Source organism: Danaus plexippus, chromosome Z (assembly GCF_018135715.1).
Source record: "Danaus plexippus chromosome Z, MEX_DaPlex, whole genome shotgun sequence".
NCBI lineage: Eukaryota > Metazoa > Arthropoda > Insecta > Lepidoptera > Nymphalidae > Danaus > Danaus plexippus.
In genome coordinates this window covers 12,489,679-12,514,450 of record NC_083559.1, presented here as the reverse complement: position 1 = coordinate 12,514,450, position 24,772 = coordinate 12,489,679, and the positions used below count along the sequence as shown (strand labels likewise).

Sequence of the window (24,772 nt, the reverse complement as noted above, 5' to 3'; positions counted from 1 at the left end):
ATTAATACTAAATTAATAAACTATAAACTTTTGCGTTAACATGAAATTTTTATTTAATATTACTAATATTTAAACTATGTTTTCTTAATACTTGTGTATTAAATGTCTTGCTTTAACCTTTTCTTTCTAATGGAAAACTAATATTAAGATATTGTTGGATCAAAAGTTTAGTTATAAGGTGTATGCAATGCAATTTTTTTAATATGCTTTGGTACTATTATCCTGAGAATCAGAAGCAGTATTATTTTAGTCATGATTTTTCGTCGGAAGCACTGACGTTTAACATAATTCCTTAATAAGATTATTGTCCAAGTTGGAAATTTACTTTATTTGTCTATTGCACGTCATGATTATACTAGTACTAGATGGTAGAAGCAGAGTTGCGGTTTAATTATAAGAGTTGGGCGATTTTCATAATTACATAACTTATAGAGAACAAGTGTCAAACGCCAAATCATAGCAAGTGGTATTATTAGAGCTTATCTGATTTGATCGAAGTTTGGTATAAGAGGTGGAGTATTAATGATTATTGTATAGGAACGGAACAAGTGATATTTATTTTGTTTAATTAATAATTTTTTTATTCTCTGCTACATTTTAAAGGACATGAAAATGATGGCAAAAGGAAGTACTTTCTATCGTAATGTGTATAGATATCGAGCTTTTCGACAAATACAAGTATCAGAATATACCTTAGCGCCATATCTATGATATTTTCAATAAATTTACGAGCTAAAACATGAAGTTTAAATCATTGAGTAATCGATTGATCTGAATCCTTGAAGCTTGGTTTCATTGAACGAGGTATTAAAATGTTGTGAGGTTAATACATTATACGTGTGTTTGTGCTTAAAATATTTTTTCCCTCCATCAGGACATAAAAAATTTGGTATCAACTTGAGAACTAATTCTTTCGTATTTGATAAAACGGAATAGAAAAACATTGAGTTTTATAAAGGAAACAGTAATGAGAACCTTCTAGATTCTAGTGATGTCAATTTTATGAGACAAAAGAGAAAAAGGAGAGCTACTTTGACAGAACTTTTTTTTGTGTATTTTATACTTTCTCTACCACAAGCAACTTGTTATACAATTACAATGTACTTCTATTAAGTACATAATAATATGCTAGATATGTATATTAAATACATCTAGAAATTTCAAAGTTAATAAAATTATGTGTATATGACAATAATATATATTAAAAAATCATTTCCTTAATTACTATTCACGTAATCAAATCCAATAAAGACTCTCAGTATTTTTGAATAAGCCGATGTTATTGCCTTTAATGCCTAAAGTGGGAAATATAAATTCCTTCTTCGGAGAGTTGTATTTAAAAGATTCATAAATCATAAAAATATATGCGACATGCGATACTAACTTTTCTTTAAATATTTTATTCCGTAGTATAATATAGTTATCTAAGTTTACGGCATCTTTAAGGCCGAGATAAAATCCTCTTAAATAAAGTCGTGAAGAAAGTTTCTGTTAAAATTTTGTTAATTATTATTAAATCTCGATGAAAGAATGAACGATTGAATGAATGGCACGTATTACATTAAAATCAGAAGTAACTTTGATTTTGTTCCTATAATTTATAATTTCTATATAAGTTTTAAGTAACCTAATCATAATAATTTTATAATTCTATAACACGATGTCTGTCTGTTATTTGTAAAATTAAAGCACCGAGTGACCTAGTACGTGTTCTATAGTTAAGCAAAAGTTATTTTAACAGAAGCAAGCTTTTCATAAACCTCGGATTGAAAAAGACGAGTGATAACTCTTGTCAGTCAGTGGGTATACGTTTTTAAAAAGCGAATTATGGTCTTCTCATTTTATAAATATGTGTATATGTTCTAAAATAAATTCAATATGCGCCATTCTTAAAAATCTTTACAATACACACACATATCAATATGTGTATATAGCTAAGATTTGAATTGTAAAATCTATATGTTCTGATATTTTTGCAGCATAGGGTAAAGATGCGAACCCTTCAATATACTTTATATATTTATATATTTATGTCTTAACCATATATTATTGGAACAAATTCATTTCGTTCTATAATATCTATTAATGATTTGATTATTATTTATGGTATTTATTCTGTTAAGTCTTTAGCAACACACATTTACGCTACTTTCACTTTTTAATTTCTTTAATATTTTGGTACGGCACTAATACAATATGCTGTTAAAATAAGGTCGTAATTATTTAGTAATGAGTGCAATTTAAAAGTGTTTCCGGATATTCGAGTTACGAGAAATATGCATGCAAGGTCCACTATCGCAATGACGTTTCGGTTTACCTTATACTTATGGTCAATCTACTTTCTGATAATCAAAGTGTTTTATGTAATATGTGATTTTTAATCCCTTATTACGTATCGCGTGTAAATTTTTAACTGACTCACATATGTATGTATATAATATTCATAAAATTTCCGTACGTATAACCCTGTATTTATTTCAAATTAACTGAGTTTCAAATGGTATTAAAATTATATAAAAATATGTTATATTGTACAAGCAACGATTACAGTCGATTAAAAAGAGAGCGATACGGATTGAGAGATGACGTGCGCGACGTTAACAAAGATTGAAGAAATAAATTGTATGTGCTTCGGTCACGCGAGAGTTTCCTTGCAAGATATTTTCCGTGATACCTACGCTATAACTAAAATATATTGTCCCTTTATTGATAATAACAAATGCCTATTGAATTAAAATCAATTTTACAGCCTTTTTAACCCTGACTTCTATCAGAAAAAAAGTGCTGATTTCCAATATTTCCTGATTTGCAAGTCATCTCAAAATTTCCAAATGTTCATGATTTTATTCAATATTTTACGATATCGTCTACTTTCCATATTAATAGATCGTATTACAAAATAATAAAAATATGGTCCCTCGGGAGAAGTCTCCGCATTGAATCACTCGCGCTTTTTATCGGTCGTACTTCCCGTAGCTCCACACATGATTCTCATATTTCTCGTGTATTTTCTGGAAATTTTCAATCGAAATTCAATACTTACTTTTCTGTGACTGTCAACTACATATGAATTAGTTGCGTACAAATAACATTATCTTTAATTGCAGGAAAACAAAGATTGCCTTATAGGCTGTTATTAGACGAGTGAAAATTTTCCTTTCTACCGGTTAAGTTATAGGTTTAATATTGTTGTCTTTGTAATTTATTATAAAAGAACCACATCGTGAAATATCTCTGTGACCATAAAAGTTTTAAAAATAATTGAATTCAATAAAAAAAAAAAGGAAACAAATCATCACTATATATGTTAAGGAAATAGAACATTTGCTACATTGTGATCTTTTTCCTGTCGGTGTTAATTACTTCAAATAGTAGACAAGTAATTAGTGTCATACAGTGCTGAAGCCAGCAGTGATAACGAACTTAGGAAGGAACAAGGAACTATTTTTTTAAACATGGAATCAAATTGTGATACAAGAAACTTAAATGTCAGGGTCACATGTCTGGGGTGTGACACGACGTCGACACAACAATACATTACTTAAAACATTTGTAAAGAAAGGAACAGCTTAAAGCTTAAGGTTGAACAGTAACATATTATATTAAGATTCATTTGAATTTCTTTTATTTTAATATAAGCAATAAAGTGTGTTTATAATGACGGAAACATTGTACGTTCCGCAAAATGTTGATGATCAAAATGTTTATGCAGTTTATTATTGATGTTTGTCTTTCGTATATTTTCGGAGAAGTTGTGGTGTGAAGTATGTTTCTCTGTATAATTATTTGATTTATGTATACTATATGTGTATGTCAGTGTGATGGTATTGTACAAAATTGTTTACAAATATTAAATGACATATCGGTTTGAAACATACCTACAACGTCTTTATCTATTTCAGTGGTTCCTCCCATTATCGTGTTTTTCTCTTACAGTTGCTTGTACATTATGATTTTTCTAATAATCTTGGTAAGTTTCATATTCTCCCTTCACACTATTTAGTTATAGTGGAAGTGATGGAAAAGCAGTGGTTAGTTATTTTCACTAATACAGTTTCTATTGTAGCTACTTCAGTTTAGACTTCAACGTTTAATTAATTTTAATAGCCTACAAGTTATATTTGTACAGTCTAAAATAATAATTTTATAACACGATATACACACGATTTTCTTGGTATTCAAATAAATATTTGCCTAAAAGAATTAATTATGTTTAAGTAACCATAGAAATAATGATGTATTATTATATGCGAAATGTTTAAAATCTGAAACTATCTCATAAAAACGAAGACTAACTGCCAGATATTATCTTTATGAGATTTTTTGCCTAAATTTGGAAAGAAATTCTTACTTCATCACATACATCTTAGCGATTAGAACATTGAAGCGTGTGAAATATTTTTTAAGCTTGAAATTATCCTCCGACATGTTTCAAACATATGTTTATGACCTGTAAGTATTAAGTAATTATACAAGACTACTAGTTATGATTTTCATAACATATGAGAAACGGCTGGATACAGGTGAAATAGAAACAATGCCAAAAGAAGGATTTGCCATAGATTTGGAATAATTTATTAGTTTAGACACTTCGAGACATTGATTGATCACCAACAAGGGTTAAAACAAAACTAGTACATTCTTACGATAGCGCAATAATGTCAGAAAACTTGGTAACTGTTGGCAGCTGTACCGTTCCAAGGCCGTCAGGTCAACTGTCGCTCATACGGGAAGCTGAGCCAGCCGGGCTCTAACAAATGCAGCAAAAAGCAGTCGATCAGATGTTATTTAGGTCGGACACATACATGGCGTTTTGGAGCGTTAACCGTATTAAGATTTACAATATGTATATCACCTTCATGATTGCTTTTCTTGATATTAGGTGAACGATTAATTCAGTTTTTATAACTATATATATGTAGCCATAATTTTTTTGCAGTATATTATATTATATAACTTTAGCTATTACAAATCGACTTTTTACAAAACGTATTTTAAATGGGCGATAATCAAACAGAAATATAAACGGTCAAGATTGCAGTATTTGAAAGACATTATGGAAATCTAGATTTTGTTTTAGTTTTAAAAACCTTAAATTCAAAGTCGAAGAATAAATTTTTAGATAAAAAAAAAAAAAGTTTAAGTAGCAGATTGTTTAAGAGTATTTCCACATATTTTCATGATCATCTGATCTTGACTAGACAGCTATACGGCCTGTGTGTCCTTTAGTTTCATATAAAACTTTATCAAACTTTGCGTCACTGTGTCCGTGCAAATATTTTGACATAAACGCAGTCTTAACTTTTACTTTCCTGTGTAGGCTTATGTCATTAATTTACGTGACTTAAACTGCGAACTATTGCAACTTGAACTTGATTGCAAAGAATGTGAATCGCCTTCTAAAAGAGTCAAGTGTGAAAGGCTCGTGTCTTGAGGCACGCAGCGTTTAATTATAGCAGTTCCATTAAATAATTATTACTATTAATTCATTTCGAACCTAAGAACCTAAAGTTGGTTTCATTTTAGTAAAAATAAAACGCAACCGAAATGATTTTGATCGTGATATAGTATTAAACATATCACAACGCATTTATATTCCAATTATTATTAACTTAGTATAATAGTTTCACGTATTCAAGATTTACGGACCACGGTTAACCAGTCGAGGTGATATTTAATTATATTTAATAAAAAAAAAACACTACTGCCTGTAGATATTAAATTGAATATGGCACGTGGCGGAATGTCCATTAAATTAGATTATGTGCTAGTCATATCGTCAACTTTTTCACGACACATATGTATTTCAATTATTAAATATTTCAACAATTTTTTTTTAATTTCATATCATATCTTAAATAGAATTTATGTCTAGACACATATGAATGTATCCTTGGATATGATTGTTCTAACATGGCAACATTTTTATGTTACACATTCATAGCGTTGGTAATGTTTAATACACATAGGTACAATTATTACAACAAATACTAAACGAACGGCATGTCACCATGGCAATAATGCTATGCGAGATACGTTAAGAGGAGATTGAGGAACAGATTTGTATGATATGAAAATATTTTTTTTATATACAAACGTCATAAAGGTATTTAGTCGTAATATACATACTTTTATTTAATCTACTTGAAGTGTTCGAGGCGGCAGATAACCTTTTACGTATAACCGACTTATTAATATTACCTAATTACCTAAATTTATTAGTCATAAAGAAAAGTTAGTCATTGCAATAAAAGTGAGTTTTTATATAAAGAAAAAGTAGCCACTGATAATATTCTATTCATTATATAACACTTTATTCGTGATTATAAAGTTTAATGTGCTTTGCTTATGTCTTTACGCTGCCTTTATGGTCTAAATATTTTATGTTATAATTATAATTTTATAATTATTTAATGTATAATCGCCGTATCAAAATTAGAGTCAGGAGTATGTTTAAAGGTCAGTTTTGATTAGACACGGTGGTCGCATATTGTTGAACAGGTAAGCGGCTACCGTTATAATATAATAATTAATATTTTAGATAATATAATAAGACTACGTCTCAATAAAATCTAAACATATTTAATATTATGTAGAAAACAAATGATTTTGAAAGCGAAAAGTATGTTTAAAATCTGTTGCAATTTGAAAGTCGTGCTAACTGACTTTGTACTACATACAATGTCATAGTTTTTAATGTTTTATATTATTTATAGGACAATATGTGTTAAAATGTCAGTTATTTTAGTTAAAAAAATGCATTTTTTGTTCAGTATTTTGATTACTAGACACACAAAGTCGATCAACGAAAGTTTCAACTTTCGCATTTATACATTGTGGGATAAATGAAAGTTATATTACCAAAACCTCTCTTTACGATCTCATATCCATCTCTCTTATCTGTAACACATTCAACTTGTTTCATGAATATATAAGGTAGGTATATGTTGTTTTATTCAAAGTGAATTGTACATTTATGTGCTGGCACAATGGCGACGTTTACATCCAATAAGATTTATTTATTAATTAATAATTAATCATACTACTATATAAACGACTACTTCCATTTAATAAGCATTTAAATATATTAATATTTTTGTACAATTTTGCTTATACAATACCAACAAAGCAAGAATAATAATCAATATTGTGTAAAAAACAAAATGACTTTAAAAGATTTTTATCATTTCATATGAAGATTTTTTCTAATTTTGTTAAGGATTAAACTTTTTAATTTGATTTCGACGACATATAATTTTTAAAACTTTTAATGTGTTACATATTTTATACTGCTATTCTAGTTACAAAGGCCACTCCGTACTAATAAGAATTTTGATTTAAAAGCTATGGACATGTCACTATTATAGTTCTATTTTTTAAGGTGCGGTAAAGTAACCTTCATTATTTTTGATTGTTAATTTGTACTTGTTCAAATAGCAGCGTAACTATTGATCGTTTGTTTCATTACTGAACGTTTGTTTTCCACAGCACATAATTTAGATTCATCAAGGATTTATTAAAAACTGGTGACATTTTTTTTATTATGTATTTTAAATATTAAATGAAAGTTGTGAATAAAGGTATTCGTATCCAAGCTGGTTTGTTGACGACATTGGATTTGAAATGGCATGTAAGTATAACCGCCGGAAACGCGGAGGTTTCGAAGGGTATTATTATTAGGTCATGATATTTCATGTCAATAGTTAATTTGCCTAAAGTTACTTATTTACTTTCGTATTTTTTTTAATAATATGATTATTTTTATCTATTCGTACGGCTTTTTAGGCTTATATATGAAAGTTAATGGAATTTTAGGAAAATGGTATTACCATAATTAAGATATTTAAATGTAAGTTGTTACGTATATCACTACTCTTTGTTAATTTGCATATAATATACTTAATAACATTGTTCAAATCCTCGCCCTCTTTCTTATGTTACTTAGATGAGATTGAGTTACTACATATAATTCTAGATTCTTGAGTGTTAGACACTTTTGCACTGTATTAAGTTTACGTAGTTTTTTTAATATTACAATTATAAGAGAAAAATATATCTCACATGAGGATATAAAATATCGTTCAGTAGTATTAATTATATCAGAAGTATATATATTAAATTATATTTTGTTTGTAGATGTATTTTAAACTTTTCAAATCTTTTTTGAGAATTTCTAAAATATTGTATTGAAAGAAAACTTTTTCAAACGACCCTATTCCCTCGACTAGAGGTAACAAGTTGTCCGATTCTTTTGAAATTTCAATTAGATAAAATTCCCCAAAAATTAGATAAAATCAGTGATAGCATAGAATTTTTATTTGTCCCTTTAGATGATTATAAAGAAAATTCATTATTCACCTCCTCATACATATCACATATCTGATAATAAGGACTCGTGTACTCGACCTAACTTTGTCGACTTGATTTCCTTAGACTTAAATTCTTTGATGGTAAATGGACATACATCTGATAATTGAGGTCCGTTTTTAACATTTTGGGAGATGAAATTGGATAAAAAGAAGTTTTATTTCTTCAGATATTGTCCAATTCTTTGAAATTTGCTATAACTGTTGTATGTAACATAAATTATAGCCAAGCAAGTTTATTTCTCGTTAACAAGTCATATTGAGTAAGAGACATTTGTCAAAATGCTATAAATCAAAGTTGTACAAACATAATGGTCATAAGTAATCATAATGCAAATTATGGGCAGTCAAATCTAATGTATAATTGAATTGTATGAATGATGTATGTGTATCAATGTTGTGTGGCCGAGCAGTTGCTATATCATAATTAATATCACGTTCTACTTTTGATTTAAAATTGGAACACTTTAATGTCCAACAATTTTGTATAGTATATATCTTTATTGTATACTAAAAATAATATAACGTCAAACGGAACGATTAAGGAATTCGATAGATTTATTTATTGATTTTTCAAGATAATTTAATGATTAGAAATAAGGAACTATAAGGGAGGGGTAGTTTGTTTATGAAATATTGTTACAATATTAAGCTAAACTCATTGAACATGAGAGCAATCGATTTCTTAATAAACTGTAATAATCAAACGCAATGGCATAAATTATTTTAAATATTTGTGCTTAACTTTTTGTTACTAAAAATATTTCTAAAATAAATACCAACATACATGTTTAAGACGCCGCTTGATGGAATGATTAGACTGAGGTTACATGACGGCTTTGCGGTCCGTCAGTCACGTTGCGGCATTGTGGCGACTGAGCTTTAGTTTGTTATGACGTGTAAATTTGTCTTTATATAACAATGGGGCTAACTAAAACGCACCCATGACTAGCACCTGACGGTTTTATTATAAAAATATAATTTAATAATACATTTCTATATTTAATGTATTATTTTTCATGAAATTTGTACTTATAGTTCATAACTATTTTATTCTTCAGGTCATTATCTTTAAAAGAACTTAATTAAAGATTTCTACATATTGGCTCCTATAAAAAAATCTTAAAGTAATTTATTGTCAGTAGCCGTTAAATCGAATTTAAAAACCTTCTCGAAAAAGTAATATTTAAGTAACGTATGAAACATCCAGCGCAAGAGACATCTGATTGATTTATAAATCGAATTTATATTGAAAGTAAGAAATTACAGATCGTTAAATACAATCTGAGTCAGTAAACACAAGTATTCTCGGTCCAATTAATTTTATATATACGAAAATGGAATCCTCGTTTCACTGATTGTGAGACGCCTTTAATGTCAATTCCTTATTCTGTTTAAAATAACTTTTGAATGTACGAAGAAGTATTTATGTTAAAGTAAAATTTTATAACGAAAACAGCTTTTGTATCATCTCAATTCTCAATTTCGGAATTAAAAAAAAAAAATTACACATAGTTTTTTTATAAGTTTATGAAAGTTTTGAAATAAATTAAGATGCGATTGTTTTTATTCAAGTATTTGTTTTCGATAGATCTTCACGATCTCCATGTTAAGGCAAGACAGGAAAATTCAGAAGTAATTACTAAAGTTAGTGTTAATCGATATAAGCTGAAGACGTGTTAACATGCCGTCTCATTAAAAATTATTATAATTCGCCGACATTACTACCTCTTGTCACTTAAGTCTTAAATATTTATGACAATTGACCGAGTGATAATCATACATTTTAATTATTTTGTTGTTTAACTTAAAAATTTATGTATATTAATTTCGATAATTTTGAAGAACGTTTCTTAAATTTTTGGAAGTTGTCAATATAGGTAATAACAGAGTACAAACATATAGATTTACAAAACGACAGAAAATAGCTAAAATTATCTCAGGTTTATGTTGTAAACAAGCGCGCTGGTTCACTTTATGTTAATGAGACAAATAGGGTGGTGCGGTAAACGTATTGACGTAATCATTATCAGTGTGCCTCACGCAAGTTTTCACTGTCATACGGTTTTTTTAGTTTTTACTGTATTAACGTGGATTCATTGAATGAGCAACGGGGAAGTTTTTTATTTCGTGTGAGGATGTAAGTCTGGAGCGAGCATATAGATTAGATAATAAGGACTCTACTATGAATTTTTGCTCCGTAAGTCGAAAAATAACAGAGTTTAAACATTAAGGTTTTTCGATGTGTTATATACTGTGTAGTAATATTCTTAATTGCTTTTAATTTCTTACATCAATCGCTATCGATGCGAATGCAACACTAGTCGACAAAACTTGTCTCTTTACGTGTCAGTAAATTTTTAGTCTTTTATTAACAAGACATTCCACTCTTACAAATTCATGTCGCCGATGATCAACGCGTCCTACACGAATACATGATACGCAATATTCTAATTTGTTCCAAATATGTCACACGCGTACTTACTTAAAAAATTAAATGAATGTTTATCAACTTTGATTGAAAATTAAATGTTTCGGTAATTATGGAAGCCGCAGTAAGGACACAGATGTAACCTTTTTGAAGCTGGATAATATCTGTTGAGGATGAATGTGATATATAAAACCGGTACAGTAATAATCATTTTAAAATTGCATAGCGCGTGTTACTTGTTGACATTGTACTTCTTTAGTATGAAGGGCCGGCACATTCAAGGGCGGCGACACCCCACTGACAAAGGTGATCGAATTACTAAATTTGATACGTTATAAAATATATTGAGATTTCGATTGTAATATTGTTAAATATATCAATTAATATGTAATCTATAAACTTAACCTGTACCTACCTTAGTTTATTCGTTAATAAAAATTTGGTGTGTTCAAAAACTCGTCTGTTTTTTGTGAAATATACGGTCAATGCTATTGTTTTACAATTGCATTTTTTTTTGCTTAAATTTTGGATAGCAAACCAGTTGAACTTTAAAATTGCAAAAGAAGAATTTTAAACTGCAAGAATTTATGTGGAACAGACTCGGTCATTGTCATTTATAGTTACTGGTAGATAATATAAAAAAAACATAATCATATGTAGACAAATAAATAAAAAAACAAACAATAAAATTAAAAATCACCTTTGAATTATATGGTCCCACTTTAAATGCTATGCGGAGTCCAAGCTACTAATAAATTAAAATAATTAACGTAGCACTTAGGGACAGAAAATTACTTTTTGTGTGAATGTGGGTTGTTGTTGCATTTTATATTTTATTTTTTATTCACGATAAAGAGTAGGTAAAGATCTGTAAGCTAATTTCTTTGTTATGCTGTTCGAAAGAGGTTAGCGTCAAATATAGGCTGCTAGATTAAAAGCCTGTGGGCGAAGTTATTGAAGATACTACGGAAGCAATCTTGATAGTTATTTCCGAATAAATTTAAATGCTGTCTGATGTGATTAATGTTTAAGTTTGATTTAATGTTTTTATATCGGTAAGTGGAAATATATTTTGTACAAGACAGAAATATGGACAGCACATACTTCGCTATATGTCATGATTTTGTCTTGTGAGCTATGACCGATAAACATACCTGTTATATGATTTATTATTTTTTCTTTATTACATTTATAATTTTATAATTAAATTATGAAGTGTTCGATTCAAGCTCAATAGCTTGTTTATTCTCGTACTGACTTCACTAAAACAGGTCTGCTAAAACATTGTATTATGTAATATCGAGGACTATTGCGTTTGATAATACATATATTAGTTTGTATTTAAATAGTAGGTCTTTTATTTTACTACATCCAAACACTATTTTAAATTTGAAAAAGAAAAAAAAAAGGCTTAAATAAATAACCTGAATTAATTTAGTTCAGGAACACTTCTAATTATTTTATTTAAAATTTATTCAGAAATAAGCTGGAAATTTAATATGTTTGGATTTATCCTTTATGACGCTTTTTTATATAGATTATGTCTCAGAAATTGTTTATATTTTATTTAGACTTAAATACCTACCCAATAATAATTCGTTTTTTATTTCGACAATAAGTTATATTTTAAAGTTTCTGCTGTAATTTTCACCATCATTTACATATGCGACAGTGTCTATTACCTATTATATCAAATACTTGTCTAAGATTTGAATGCTTAAGTTTAACTTGCAACAGTTTGGTATGAAGTACAAGTACAAGTACCAACCTGGACTAATATACTCCTGTTAAAGGCAGATTTGGAAACGAGACATTCCTTTAAAATACATAAATAGAATATTGTGTTAATAGAAAAGGTAAATTTAATTACGGCATGATTTTATAGCTTGCAAATATATGATCTCTTTTCTTCAAGAAATGTTGCCGTTTTATTTTTTTAAATACTAATAAGATCACCGAGATTCTGGTTTAGAAATTTTTAATTATTTTAAATATTCTAGAAAATATTTGTTTTTTATAATTTTGCTAATAAGTACTGTTATTCGTAAGAATGTAATATTTTCATGATTATAATTATTTAAATTGTAGTCACGGGTTTTATAAATCCCTATCTTACGATCAGCTCTTCTAATTGTTGTAAAGCTTCATCACACAGGTTAATTACTTTGTCAGTCTTAAATAACTTTGGAGATTATAAAAGTTAGTTATTCCTGACTTTCCAACACCAATGTTGTTTTTTCTAGATCATATCATATAAAAGGTGTTAGTTCGTTAGTGCGTCAAATTGTATTAAAACTTTTCAATTACAAGATTATACTAGCAACATTTTTATTAATAATTTTATTATAGTCTGTTCTGAATTAAGCTTTCTGTTTAAGCAAATGCGAACTAATGAGTACCGAAATAACTTGAAGAAATGTGATATTCAGCATTTTTATCGTATCTATGTATATTTGAAAAATACTTGAATTTTACTCATATAATTAGTTGTTGGTAGTTATGTGACGTAACCGATTTAAATTAAGCGATTTTTGTATTGGAATCCATACATTCATGATTTTTTGTATATTTAAATAAAAGTCGCGGAAAATAATTATTCCGTAATAACACTTACCTATGAATGTTATGAATTACAACAAATTTAACATTCTAAAAATGTTTAGATACAATCTAATAATTTCGAACTGCTTCTTTAATTTTGATTAATTCTAAAGAGTATTTTTTTATAATATAGAAAAGACAATCAGTTATACTAATTATTGGATAGTTAATTGCGACTAAAAAAAATCACTAAATCTTTTTATATTTCGTGAAAAAATAATTGATATAAATATATGTCAAATATAATATTTATTTAATTTGTTTATCATAATCGCTGTAATTTCGGACACTAAACTCATTGTCCTATTGAACTTTAATTATATATATACTAATAATATTTAAAACATTAATGGCAGAGAACATATCGGAAATAAATGGTATCATTAAATATATTGGGACAGATTGACATTTTGCACGCTTTCAAATCACGATCGTTCAGTATGATTGATGACAATGGAAGTGTTTCTTGTACATATATGTGTATTATAGAGTTATCAGCTTTATTTACATATATTCTTATATATTGATATAAAAAATTATCTTCACAGGAATTGTATATACTAATTGTATTTCTCGTACCACTGTAATCGCAATTATTAAAACAATTTTTTTATTTTATTAATCTTCACCTGTACATTTTTCCTAATCATTTTTGTTATAACGAACAAAACAAAACGGAATATCCCAGTTTATCAATTTGTTCATTAAAACACAGAAAATTTTATCTTCTTATGTATATGTAAATGTAAAAATCAGAGAGTGTGACGCGATTCTTTCTTCCATTTTTCCTTTAAAACCTCTTTATTTTCCTCAAATACGAATTACGATGGTTCAAAATATTAATTTACAAATATGTCATTATAATACATCGGCATTTTAATAATTAAACGGGATATATCTACACATTATACGTCTAGTAATGATATATAAAACAGATTTAGCAAAATCATTCAAGTCAATAAAAAAAACCCAACCAAAAGTGTACTAAACGATACAAAAAATTTTATTCACGTTCCGCTCGTTACCCTTATTGCCAAATATTTAAGAATTTCATAAATTATTTCATCGCCAATTCGTCATTTCTCGATGCAATTAAAAAACTTTGCATATATTTTGCGTCAGATTATTTTCCTGTAATTAGTAACATTACAATTTTAATACCTGTGGTGCTAGTTTCTTATATAAGCTAATGTATAATTTTATTAAACACTAGTTTAGTTTGATCGTAGTTATTGCCAATTTTAAATATTTTTAGTAAGCGAAAATTATATTCTAAGGGTCAAAGTATGTTAAATGGATTATTTGTAATTGAGTCTTTTAATTAATTATAGTATTATAAGTAACCGCTTTTATTTTATGTTTATTAAGATCTGTGAGTGTGTATGTGTGATTTATATATCTGAAAAGTAGGAAGTTGATAGACAACAAAGTTATGCAAAAAGGCTTCTATTATTCCGATGAGGCGTGGAACCATAAAAACCAAGTCAATATCATTGTATGTGAATAAACTGCCTTGAAATGTTTTGTTTAATATTGACAATGCAAACTCAAACAAAAGATAGTGATCACAATTACAAAGCTCAATTAAACTTACGATGATTTTAATCAAAAAGAACCAATGTTGTGGTTCTTAAATAAATTTTGCAATAAATTAAATGTAATATAAAAATTGGCAAAAATTTATATATTATAACTGACAGTTGCCAGACAAGATATTTATATACATATATCCATGCTACGTACGGGTCATTTTTCATTATCAGGTTTGTTAATTAGGTATTAAGCTCAGTTACTGCCTGAGAAACGTGGAAGGCTTCGTATGTAGCCTGAAAATGTAAACTTGGACTTGTTAGCTACCTTAGACATTTCTCCTCTCTTTATTTTATTACATAGTTGATAATTTATCATTTTCCAGTAGATACAAAATATGAATTGTGTAATGTTTTATGAGAATTGTTCAAATAAAAGCACGTAAATTTTAGATTCAATTAAATCCAAGTAAATTTTTCTTTACCCTCTCATGACGTATGTTATTTTAATATCTCAATTATAATAAAATAGAGGTAATGAATGATGTATATATGAACACGTAGTCGGTTTCGTAAGTAGTTAAAAATTTGGTAACACTTTTAAAATAAAAGTAACAGTTAACATATGTCAAGGTTAATAATGCCTTATATTTATTTCTCATTTAAGAAAAGTTACGTCTCAACAATGATGTCTTATTTATTTTCGAGCGTAGGCAACTTGGGTCACGACTAGACACAATCATGATTTCCTGGATGCCTGACTGACTGTAACTTATTTCTAAGAACGACATTTTTTAAATTGTCATATATTATACTATATGTGGTAGTTTTAAAACAAAACAATATAATATATTAAATTATCAAAATTTTATTATTTTTATTATACAGAGTTACAGTTGTGATGCGTTTATATTATTGTCTATTATTATGACTTCACACTAAAGGATGAAAGTGTAGGTTATATATTATTTTTCAAAAAAAATGTGTGATTCTGAACAAAACGGGGGCAAATACATATTTTATATACATTGAAAACTAAGTAAAATTGTATATATACATGCAAATACTAATAAGTAATCACTAATATATGTACGAGTATATTGTTATTCTAACTTCTATTTTGATGTGTGCATTTATTTGTGCTGACAAGGACATTGTATCTGACAGTACGAGTATAATAATAACTCAGTGACATACGATTACAAAACTGCCGGTTAGTTGTTAAATGTAATATATTCCTTGCGAGTATTTTATTGTATTAAATTAAGTAAGGTACATTTTTACGTAATGAATGGCAAGAAAAGTATTAGGCTTAAGGTACGAAGTTATTAATGTATAAGATAAACTAAAATAAATAATCATACATTACGGTACCGTAAAAGTAATAATATATAAAAAATACTAAATAATCCTTTTGTTTCTAATAATAGTGTAAAGTGTTAATTATACTCTAAAGTAATAAGAGGTATAATACAGTAAGTTTACACAGATTCCTTTACTATAATATTCAGAAGTCATAGCCGTTTTATATATTTCTCTACAAGTATAGGTCGTCCTTTTATCTTTTATAAATTTATTTGTTAGAAGGAAAGTCAAGGGTGGTATAGGCGGGTCTGTTTCTGGGAACGGGAGGTCTTCTCACTCTGGGATGAGTTTTTCCTCCTTCTGTGTTTCCACTTATTCCAGGCTCCCCTTCTTCGGGCAAATATGGCGTCCGAGGGTTTAGCACCAAAGCCTTGTAAGAGGAATGTGAGTCCGCTATACTCCTTCCATCACCTTCGTCTCTTCTTGATAGTTCAGAGAACGGAGACACCGAACGTTTCTCAATACCACTGGGCCCTGCTTCTTCTTTAGGTTTAAGTTCATAAACGTTTTCCTCTTTCCTCTTCGGCTCCTCTTTTTTGAACTTAGTTTTAAGTTCTATGATCTCAGCGGTTGTCAGATCGGAGCTTTGGATGTCAGTTTCTAAAGGAGCTGCGGAGAGCCACGGCCTTGAACCGTTATTGCTACACCATCTTTCATCAGATTCACTGGAATCTCCAAGGAGCCCCAGTTTCTCCAAATTCTGTAAAAGCAAGTTTTCGCTCGAGCTGGCTGCCCTCATTTCTGTTTTAGAGTCTTCAGCCAAAAGTAATTCAGCTAATGGCGGTGCCAGTCCTAAGCCTATATTTCGTTCGTGATATACTTCGGATATAGTAGGAGTTAGTTCTCCACTCATATGTCTAACTTGTGCCATAGAGTCCCGACTGCCACCCATTTTTTGTCTTGAAGTTCGTTTCGATGTTGAAGGCTGATTCATCGAGTCAGTCTTTTCCTCGTCATTTCTGCGGGTAGAGGCTGCTAAGTCATAGAAAGCATCCAAATATCTCTGGTGGGAATGTTCTGGTCGTCGTCGTAGTACAGTATCATGACCGGAACTTTCCCAATCGGAGTCATCGGTGGACGGAGGTCGTCTCGTGTATAGTGTTCTTATTTTAGTTTGATGAGCTAATGCTAAGGAGACGTCCCTGGGCGGAGTAGACGTGGTTTGTGGGGGGGCAGCTGGTGGTGAAGGTGTGAAGGCGGCATCACTTTCTCCGCGGTATCTAGGAGGCGGAGGTGCGGGGGGTGGTGCAGTTCTTCCGTCGGGCTCTCCTCTGCCCACTTCTGATGTCGATCCTCTGACGTACATTGTAAAGGCGCCTCCGCAGGAACCCAACGGCAGTGGAGGCGGTGGAACTGACGACACACTTTCCTCTGTAATTTGACATATTTCATACCATGTTAAATAGTTCAAAACATGAAGCAATAACATTTGATTTTTTTTACGTGCCTTTGGATGATTATTTGAAAAAGTATGATTTTTACTATAACTAAACTCTCGGTGTGTCAAAACAATCAATCTAATTTTATTTTGGTTGTATCCTAATGAATGTCAGAAGTCTATAGGTTATGTACTAACGTCGATGTTGTCTTTGTGGTGGTTCCCCGTCTGAGTGCTGCTCCAGGTCACCATCTGATGCGAGCGACTCCACACTTGAGCTAGAGCCAAGACTGAGACTGCGGGGTGCCTCTTGGGTATCTAAAGCAACATTTAATTTGTAATTAATTTCGGGATGATTTATATAATAAATTAATTTAATATAATAAAAATAGAAGATTTTGTTATGTACACAAAAAAATAATAACGTAAGTGTGTTCAACATATAAAAGTACCGAATAATGCTAGGAGAGCCTGAAGTACGAATTGAATGTGTCTCCTATTGGCAGTTTTTCCTGTTCGCAATGTGACTTCATCTTGTCCAACCTCGGCCAGGTCGAAGCCGAGAGACGCCAGAAGTTCGTGGCAGCCGTTAACACGCCAAAGTCTGGAAAATCGATAGTTTATTATAAACCAAAATAACAATTTCAGATATGGTATCATAGTTGTCATAGAAATTGTAACCATTTTTCGCAAATATTTCAATATAAAAATTATAATTTTATCGTAGCGTCGAAGGATTGGGAAGGTTGGGATTCCAAAATTGATATATCTAACTCGCTTATCATTATAAATTATTATCCATTATTTAATACAATAGTCACCGACACTTAAATAAACTTATGTAAAGAAGTTATGTTCTCACTTATCACTAACCTGACATTAACAGCTACCTCCACGGTCTCTCCTTCTTTGACAGCGAATTGCGCAATGACAGCGCGGACCACGCCAATAATGTCGTCCGACACTTCCGACCCGTTCGATATTAACTTTGACAGCGCTTGGAGTGTAGTGGGAGTCAAACCTATAAGTAGACCTTAGACTATCACGTATACGTAAAAAAACTCTGACCTGAGTTGTGTCCAGCATTGTTGTTTCTATTAGAAACTCATCGAGGAATATGAGTATATACTAATAACGTTGCTGTAGTTGTAATAAATGAAAAGATTTGATAACTCTAGTTGAAGTTGAAGATAAAAAATCTGTGTATTTGTTCTGTATATTTTCTTTATGTTTGGATAGGAAGGGAAGAGGTTTTTCGTCGACAAATATTTTTATATTTAAAGTAGAACTCTTTAAATAATAGAAAACTATGAAACACGCACCACTGATATGTTATAAAAGAAATAAGGTAAAATTTTTGAAAACATTTTTTTCTTCAATCTAGATTCTATTCTGTAGCATAAATTGTATAAATAATATTTTATCAATATAAATTGTTTATAAATTTCAGAGCGTTCACATGGGCACTTAGTCGATGTGGTTACCTAAAAGAGCTTGAAGACTTGCAGAACACTGTGCCAATCGTTCCTCTGGGTCGCTTTGTGGAAAGAAGACACTTGATGGTATTCCATTTGCGGCAGGTTCAAACCTACAATTAAGTCATTAATTATATGATATGAATTAATGGTAGTATCGCTTGTAGATTTAAAAATAATCGTAACTTGCCTGAATCCAACGCTCATCAGAAGTTCCCGCCAGCCGGTGGCTGGCCCGGCTTTGTTTTCTATACTCTTTTGTGTTGTATACATCGCGTTCTTTTGACCTCTTACTATCCGCTGCAAGGATTTTTCGACCAAGTGCAGACATACTCGCAGTGCGTCCCTAAACAAGTGAATGATGAAATATTATTTTAAACGATAATTCTGTTAAAATTAGAATATTGTTTTATTCTTTTGTGTTGTATATAGAATTAACTAAGACAACATTTGACGAAATCCGGGATTACCATCATAAGAAAACTCACTTCAGTGTTGCTCTAGCACAGTATTAATTAAAAAGCACTAGTTTCAAATGGTTCACTTACCGGCACTTATCGGGAGCGGCCAATAGATCACACAGCGCCTGTCCCAGTAGCGCTACCTTGTTACTGAGCCGAACATTGCCACCCAGCAGACACAGACCAGCCCAGTGCGCTGGGTGTGAGAAGTGTTTCGTGTGGCGGACCGTCTGCATCGCGTCACCCAATGCTCTAAGAGAATCATTAATTCAATAAGTTTAATAATAATGATTATATAATTGTATAATAATTCAGGTTTTTAACTATCTACATACGAGTACAGCACGAAACCATAGAATATGGACTATATTTAGTTTATTCTTGCTGCAACAGACGCCTAGATTTCATAATATAATATTTTTAAAGCATTTTTTGGTATTGTCAATATGCTTATAAAAATACACCTTAATCATTAAAAATACACTTACTTAGCGATTCTGCTGCCTTGGAGTAATGCTGAGTACAAAGCTCTATATAAAATTTTAGTAGCAGTTTCTTGTGGTGCCGGCCATAACGTGACAAGTATAGCTTGAGCTCCAGCGGCTAGGAATGCTCTACAAAGTTTTGATACTCCTTCTCCGGCCATTGTGACTGCATCCGGCTCATCTGAGTCTTGAAGCAAGGCGCTCGATGGAGAGCACGACAGGACCACCTGTTTAAAAAATTTGCTTTAGATATGTACCAACTGAATTTAAAAATAGGTTTACTTGAAATACTGCGTTATTTAATATTTATTTGTAGCATCCAAGAACTTATATCGTCTTAAACAAATCTATCTATCTATTTTAATTTAGAAATGAATCAAGGAATTTCTTACTAATCTGGCTGTAAGTTTTAAATTTCTGATTTCTGTTGCTGTCAACATAAATTCTGATGAAGGTGGAAGTTCTTCATTGCTAGGAGTCAGTTCGGTATCTGAAAAAATAAATATTCAGTAGATTTAATATTCTGGAGACTTTTAGATTATGGACCTGTTTTCTTTGCTATATACTTACTTTCTTCTTCATTTTCTGCAGACGTTTCCCCACCTCCACTACCTACACTAGAATTCATAAGACGTTTTGCTTGTGAATCAACCTGAAAGAAATGTTTTTATAATCACAATAAACTTAATAAAAATAAATATTAAAAAACGAACTTAAAAATCTTACCACTTCTCCTGGACTGAGTATAATACCAGGTGTTTTCCAGCAAATGTGTGTGGCAAAATGGACACATTCTGCTTGTGGTAGTTGCGCCAACACTGCTTCTTTGGAAGCCTATAAGCAATGATATAAATGAATAATGACTTTTTGCCAGCTATTGTCAGGATATAATCCCAAATCACGAATAAATATTTCTAAGTTAGTTGAATGAATATACTTATTCTTAAATATCTCATGTATCTGATCTGATGACAAAAAATACAGTAAATATTACTTGATAGTCGAGTAGCGGCGTGACCCGCAGCATGTCCGCTACAAGCTCAGCCTCACGAAGTGCTCGCACGCCCGCTACCACGCAACGCATGCCTTCTGAACCAACGCCTATAAGACAATCTTAGTAGAGACTTATGGAAACTATATCTAGTTCAGTGATTGGTAAGATTTTTTTCAACACGCTTTTATTAGCTTGGGTTGTATGTATGTATGTAACGGAATTTTTGAGCTTAATTTTCACCGGTTTCTAGAAGTCTGAATAACCTGAAACTTTGTATACGTATCAAGGACCGATGACAATGCAATAATTTTATAACAGTTTTCCATCATCCTAATTAGGACCGCCAGGATTAAGGAATTCTTTTATAGATCCTCTGTAGTGGAGTGTGAGAGATAGAGCTAGTGCGCGGTCTGCGCATGTCTGCAGCTAAATAATAACAAAATAACCGAACTAAAAAATAGAAAAAAAGTCAATTACAAATAAATTATATTACAGTAGTAGAAGGTCAAACAATCATTCATAGTTAATCACCTCAAAATACAATTATAACACAATTTAAGTTATTAACAGAATAATTTAATTCAGAGTAAAAATCGTGGGGTGCATTTGACTACATTTCATATCTTTCCTCTCATAGGTAGTTGCCACTAAAATGATTGTAACATTAAACTGAACCGAACTGAAATGTGAGTTGTGGGTGCTACCTACGAATAAAATTTTTTCACACCAAACATCAAAATCCATATAACTTGAAGTCGTTTAGCCAAACAAAATATGAATTGAAAAAATAATAATCTAAAAAATAGAAAATAATTTTTAATTAAAAAGATATTATAATAAGACAATTCTTTCTATGTATGTATACGTCGATAAGTACATATATCATAAGGTTTATAGAACTGCGAAGTGCGAATTAAACAAATAAAATAATCTGAATAATTAATTATTTAATGCAAAAGGGCATTTACTTTTTTTTTTATTTAACGACTTGGTATCGACGCTAATGTCTGTAACGCGATAGGCGTCTGTTAACATACATATTATACATACATATATACATATTATATAGATACATGGATTAGCCTACTCTTTATATTTTTCATAATTTTTGTTTAAATAAAAATTTTGTTCCATCGCTCCAAATTTTTTTTTCTTTATCTGTCGTTGGTGTGATGATTCGTTGATTAGTAAATAAAATAAATTATGTGCTTAGGTTTTAATAATCACCTAATCATCTAAATTATTTAATTTATTTTTTATTACTTTTAATACGCAGTTTATAATTGAGAAGTCTAGTTTGATGTCTGGATTAAAAAAAAATATTTTTGATTATTAAATAGAGTTACAAGGCTGTTATTTTTAGCTAATATCCTAAAGTTTTCAGTTAAATGTATACGATTTAAAAAAGTGTCATTTGTATCATCGCGTAATGGAAACACAATACGTTTTTAATTCAATAAACAGTATGCTGTCCCCAAGTTATGGACAGGCTCACTATATACGGAGTGTTAAATTTTTTTTTATTTATCTTTTTTTACATTACAGTTTTCATGTACGTTAAAGAATAAGAAATGGAAAACAATTCGTAAGTATTGGTACGATGAAATCTAGCGCTAAACATACTTATTATTCTTCTCTACATGATGTATTAATATCAATGTTACGATAATATGCCCACCTTGTTCGTGGCCGCTCTTTGTCTTTACGTGTCTGTGACGGAGTGGCTTGAGAGCCGGAGCCACAAGTAAGGCGTATCGCTCGCACAGCGGCTCACGGGCGTCTCCAGCTAAGGCGCCCCAAGGACAAGCGTACAGAGCGCCCTGCACCACCACCACCAACTCCCGACGGCCCGGGGACGCTGCTATATAATACATTTGAAACGATCAGTTACTTCACAAATACACACATAAATATCCAGTATAGCACTTAAGTTTATAACATTGTAAACGTTTTGACAAATTTAAAATAGATAGCTAAAAATAAAGCTGACTTATTTAACCTAGATTATAAAACAGAAATAAAAATAGTGAATATTTTTGTATATTTTGTATCTTTAATCTGAGAAATGCTTACTATGGTTATTGTTACAGGATGTTGGCAGTAAATCCTCGAAGGGAGCGATTAGCATTTGATAGAGGGTATTGAGACAGGGAGGCCCTTGCCACGATGGTTGCTTTTTACGAGGGCCGTGGACGCTAGACCTGGAAAGAAAACATGTTACTGCAATGAAAACACTTTATTTATAAGAATTCACTCCATATGAAGATAACTATTATTAGAATGTGACAAATAAAACAGTGTAGTTATCAATTATTTTTGTCTAAGAGAGATGCAGAATTTATTACAAAGAGAACCATCTAATCATGATATTTTGAATTATTCAATTCGAACGGTCGAATTAAAAAAAGAAGATTATAATTATTTGAGTTTCCACGGGAATCATGAAAGGGATAAAAATTATAAATTTGCAAAAAGATATATACTGTAGTAGTACACTACTCTAGATCTGTCTACCCACAGATAATGGAAAATAATTTTGATTCATTATTACTAACCTCGTTGATCCTTGAAGGCTAGCTACAGATCCCGCGACGGAGCCGCCCACAGAACCGACACTGAATAGGGAACTCAAGGAGTAGTTAGATGAATTCAGTAAATGGTTTCGTGTTACCTGAAATAGAAAAAACATACTATTATTTCACACCATACTTTATTTCTCTCTTGAAGCAATCGTGAGCTCTGACAAACATTCGAATATGCATATATAGTTTTGTATGTTTTTTAAGTTATTGCTATACTGTCTTAAATGGTACAACTTGTAAGAGACCTAGGATCTGAAAGTTTTTTTTATTAATTTAATTCATATACATAGAAAATCATCCATACACTTGTAGTATAAGTTTGTATTATTTGTGAAATTTCATTACGCGACACTATATTTATGATCCGTGATATAAAATAAATTCGTACAGTGATTTTTCGCCGTTAGTCTAGCTTTTTGTTTGTTTTATGTTTTGATAATGGATCCTGGGTTATATTTTCTAGGTGTATGTTCCGATTTATAGAAAAAATATAAGTATTTCAATCATGTAATAGACATACCAATAAAATTCTTAAAGACAAAGCTAATTAAATTAATTTAACGACGTAACGTTTTTGTTTTCTGTAAACGTGGAAAAAATAGGAAATAATATTGTTATATGTTCTAATTACCATTCTTGTTAGGCCGGTGCTAGGACGTTCCTCGTTCTCCCAAAGCTCGTCTTCGTTTCTTTTATCGGCTGTTTTCAACCAGGCTGACCATTCTTTTATACAACGTTCCAAACTACCGGCACCTGATCGTATAAGTTATTACATTAATCTTTAAGCAAAAAATACAAAGACAAAAAAAATATATTTATGAAAAAAAAAGTATTTTGGGGCGTTTTTTTTAGATTAGTTTATGACTATATTAACAAACAAGAAACTCTAAACCTCTAACCTAAAATAATTCTAACATCATATATGCAAAAATTTGTGAACGGGTATGTATGTTTGTTGCGCTTGCGCGCGGAAACTACTTATAGGGTTACTATGAAACTTGTCAGTAATATAGCTAAGATATCCAAATACGCCATAGGCTATAATTTTGATGAAAGTTCTTGGATATTTTATGGGACAGTGGATATTTTGGTGGAATAGATGAGA

At 30.5% G+C, this 24,772-nt stretch overlaps 1 protein-coding gene and 1 long non-coding RNA gene across 3 annotated transcripts in view; one reads left to right on the top strand and one right to left on the bottom strand.

Annotated features, from left to right (window-relative positions):
• Positions 1 to 15,545: 15,545 nt before the first annotated feature.
• LOC116777801 (tetratricopeptide repeat protein 28) overlaps positions 15,546 to 24,772 on the bottom strand; it is a 42,193-nt gene continuing 32,966 nt past the window's right edge. For both annotated transcript variants that reach the window (XM_032671520.2, XM_032671522.2), the window contains exons 27-42: positions 24,299 to 24,420; positions 23,641 to 23,756; positions 23,159 to 23,286; positions 22,764 to 22,946; positions 21,086 to 21,192; positions 20,818 to 20,925; positions 20,662 to 20,743; positions 20,484 to 20,581; positions 20,095 to 20,318; positions 19,694 to 19,858; positions 19,336 to 19,491; positions 19,155 to 19,258; positions 18,544 to 18,691; positions 18,123 to 18,274; positions 17,869 to 17,988; positions 15,546 to 17,663 (exon numbers count right to left, since the gene is read on the bottom strand). In XM_032671520.2, the coding sequence (XP_032527411.2) occupies positions 16,501 to 17,663; positions 17,869 to 17,988; positions 18,123 to 18,274; positions 18,544 to 18,691; positions 19,155 to 19,258; positions 19,336 to 19,491; positions 19,694 to 19,858; positions 20,095 to 20,318; positions 20,484 to 20,581; positions 20,662 to 20,743; positions 20,818 to 20,925; positions 21,086 to 21,192; positions 22,764 to 22,946; positions 23,159 to 23,286; positions 23,641 to 23,756; positions 24,299 to 24,420 (3,176 nt within the window). In that variant the 3' untranslated portion in view covers positions 15,546 to 16,500. The remainder of the gene's footprint in view (positions 17,664 to 17,868; positions 17,989 to 18,122; positions 18,275 to 18,543; positions 18,692 to 19,154; positions 19,259 to 19,335; positions 19,492 to 19,693; positions 19,859 to 20,094; positions 20,319 to 20,483; positions 20,582 to 20,661; positions 20,744 to 20,817; positions 20,926 to 21,085; positions 21,193 to 22,763; positions 22,947 to 23,158; positions 23,287 to 23,640; positions 23,757 to 24,298; positions 24,421 to 24,772) is intronic.
• On the top strand, positions 17,955 to 19,206 carry LOC133319960 (uncharacterized). The gene is made up of 3 exons (XR_009753425.1): positions 17,955 to 17,984; positions 18,910 to 19,018; positions 19,121 to 19,206. It is a non-coding gene; the product is annotated as an uncharacterized LOC133319960 (long non-coding RNA).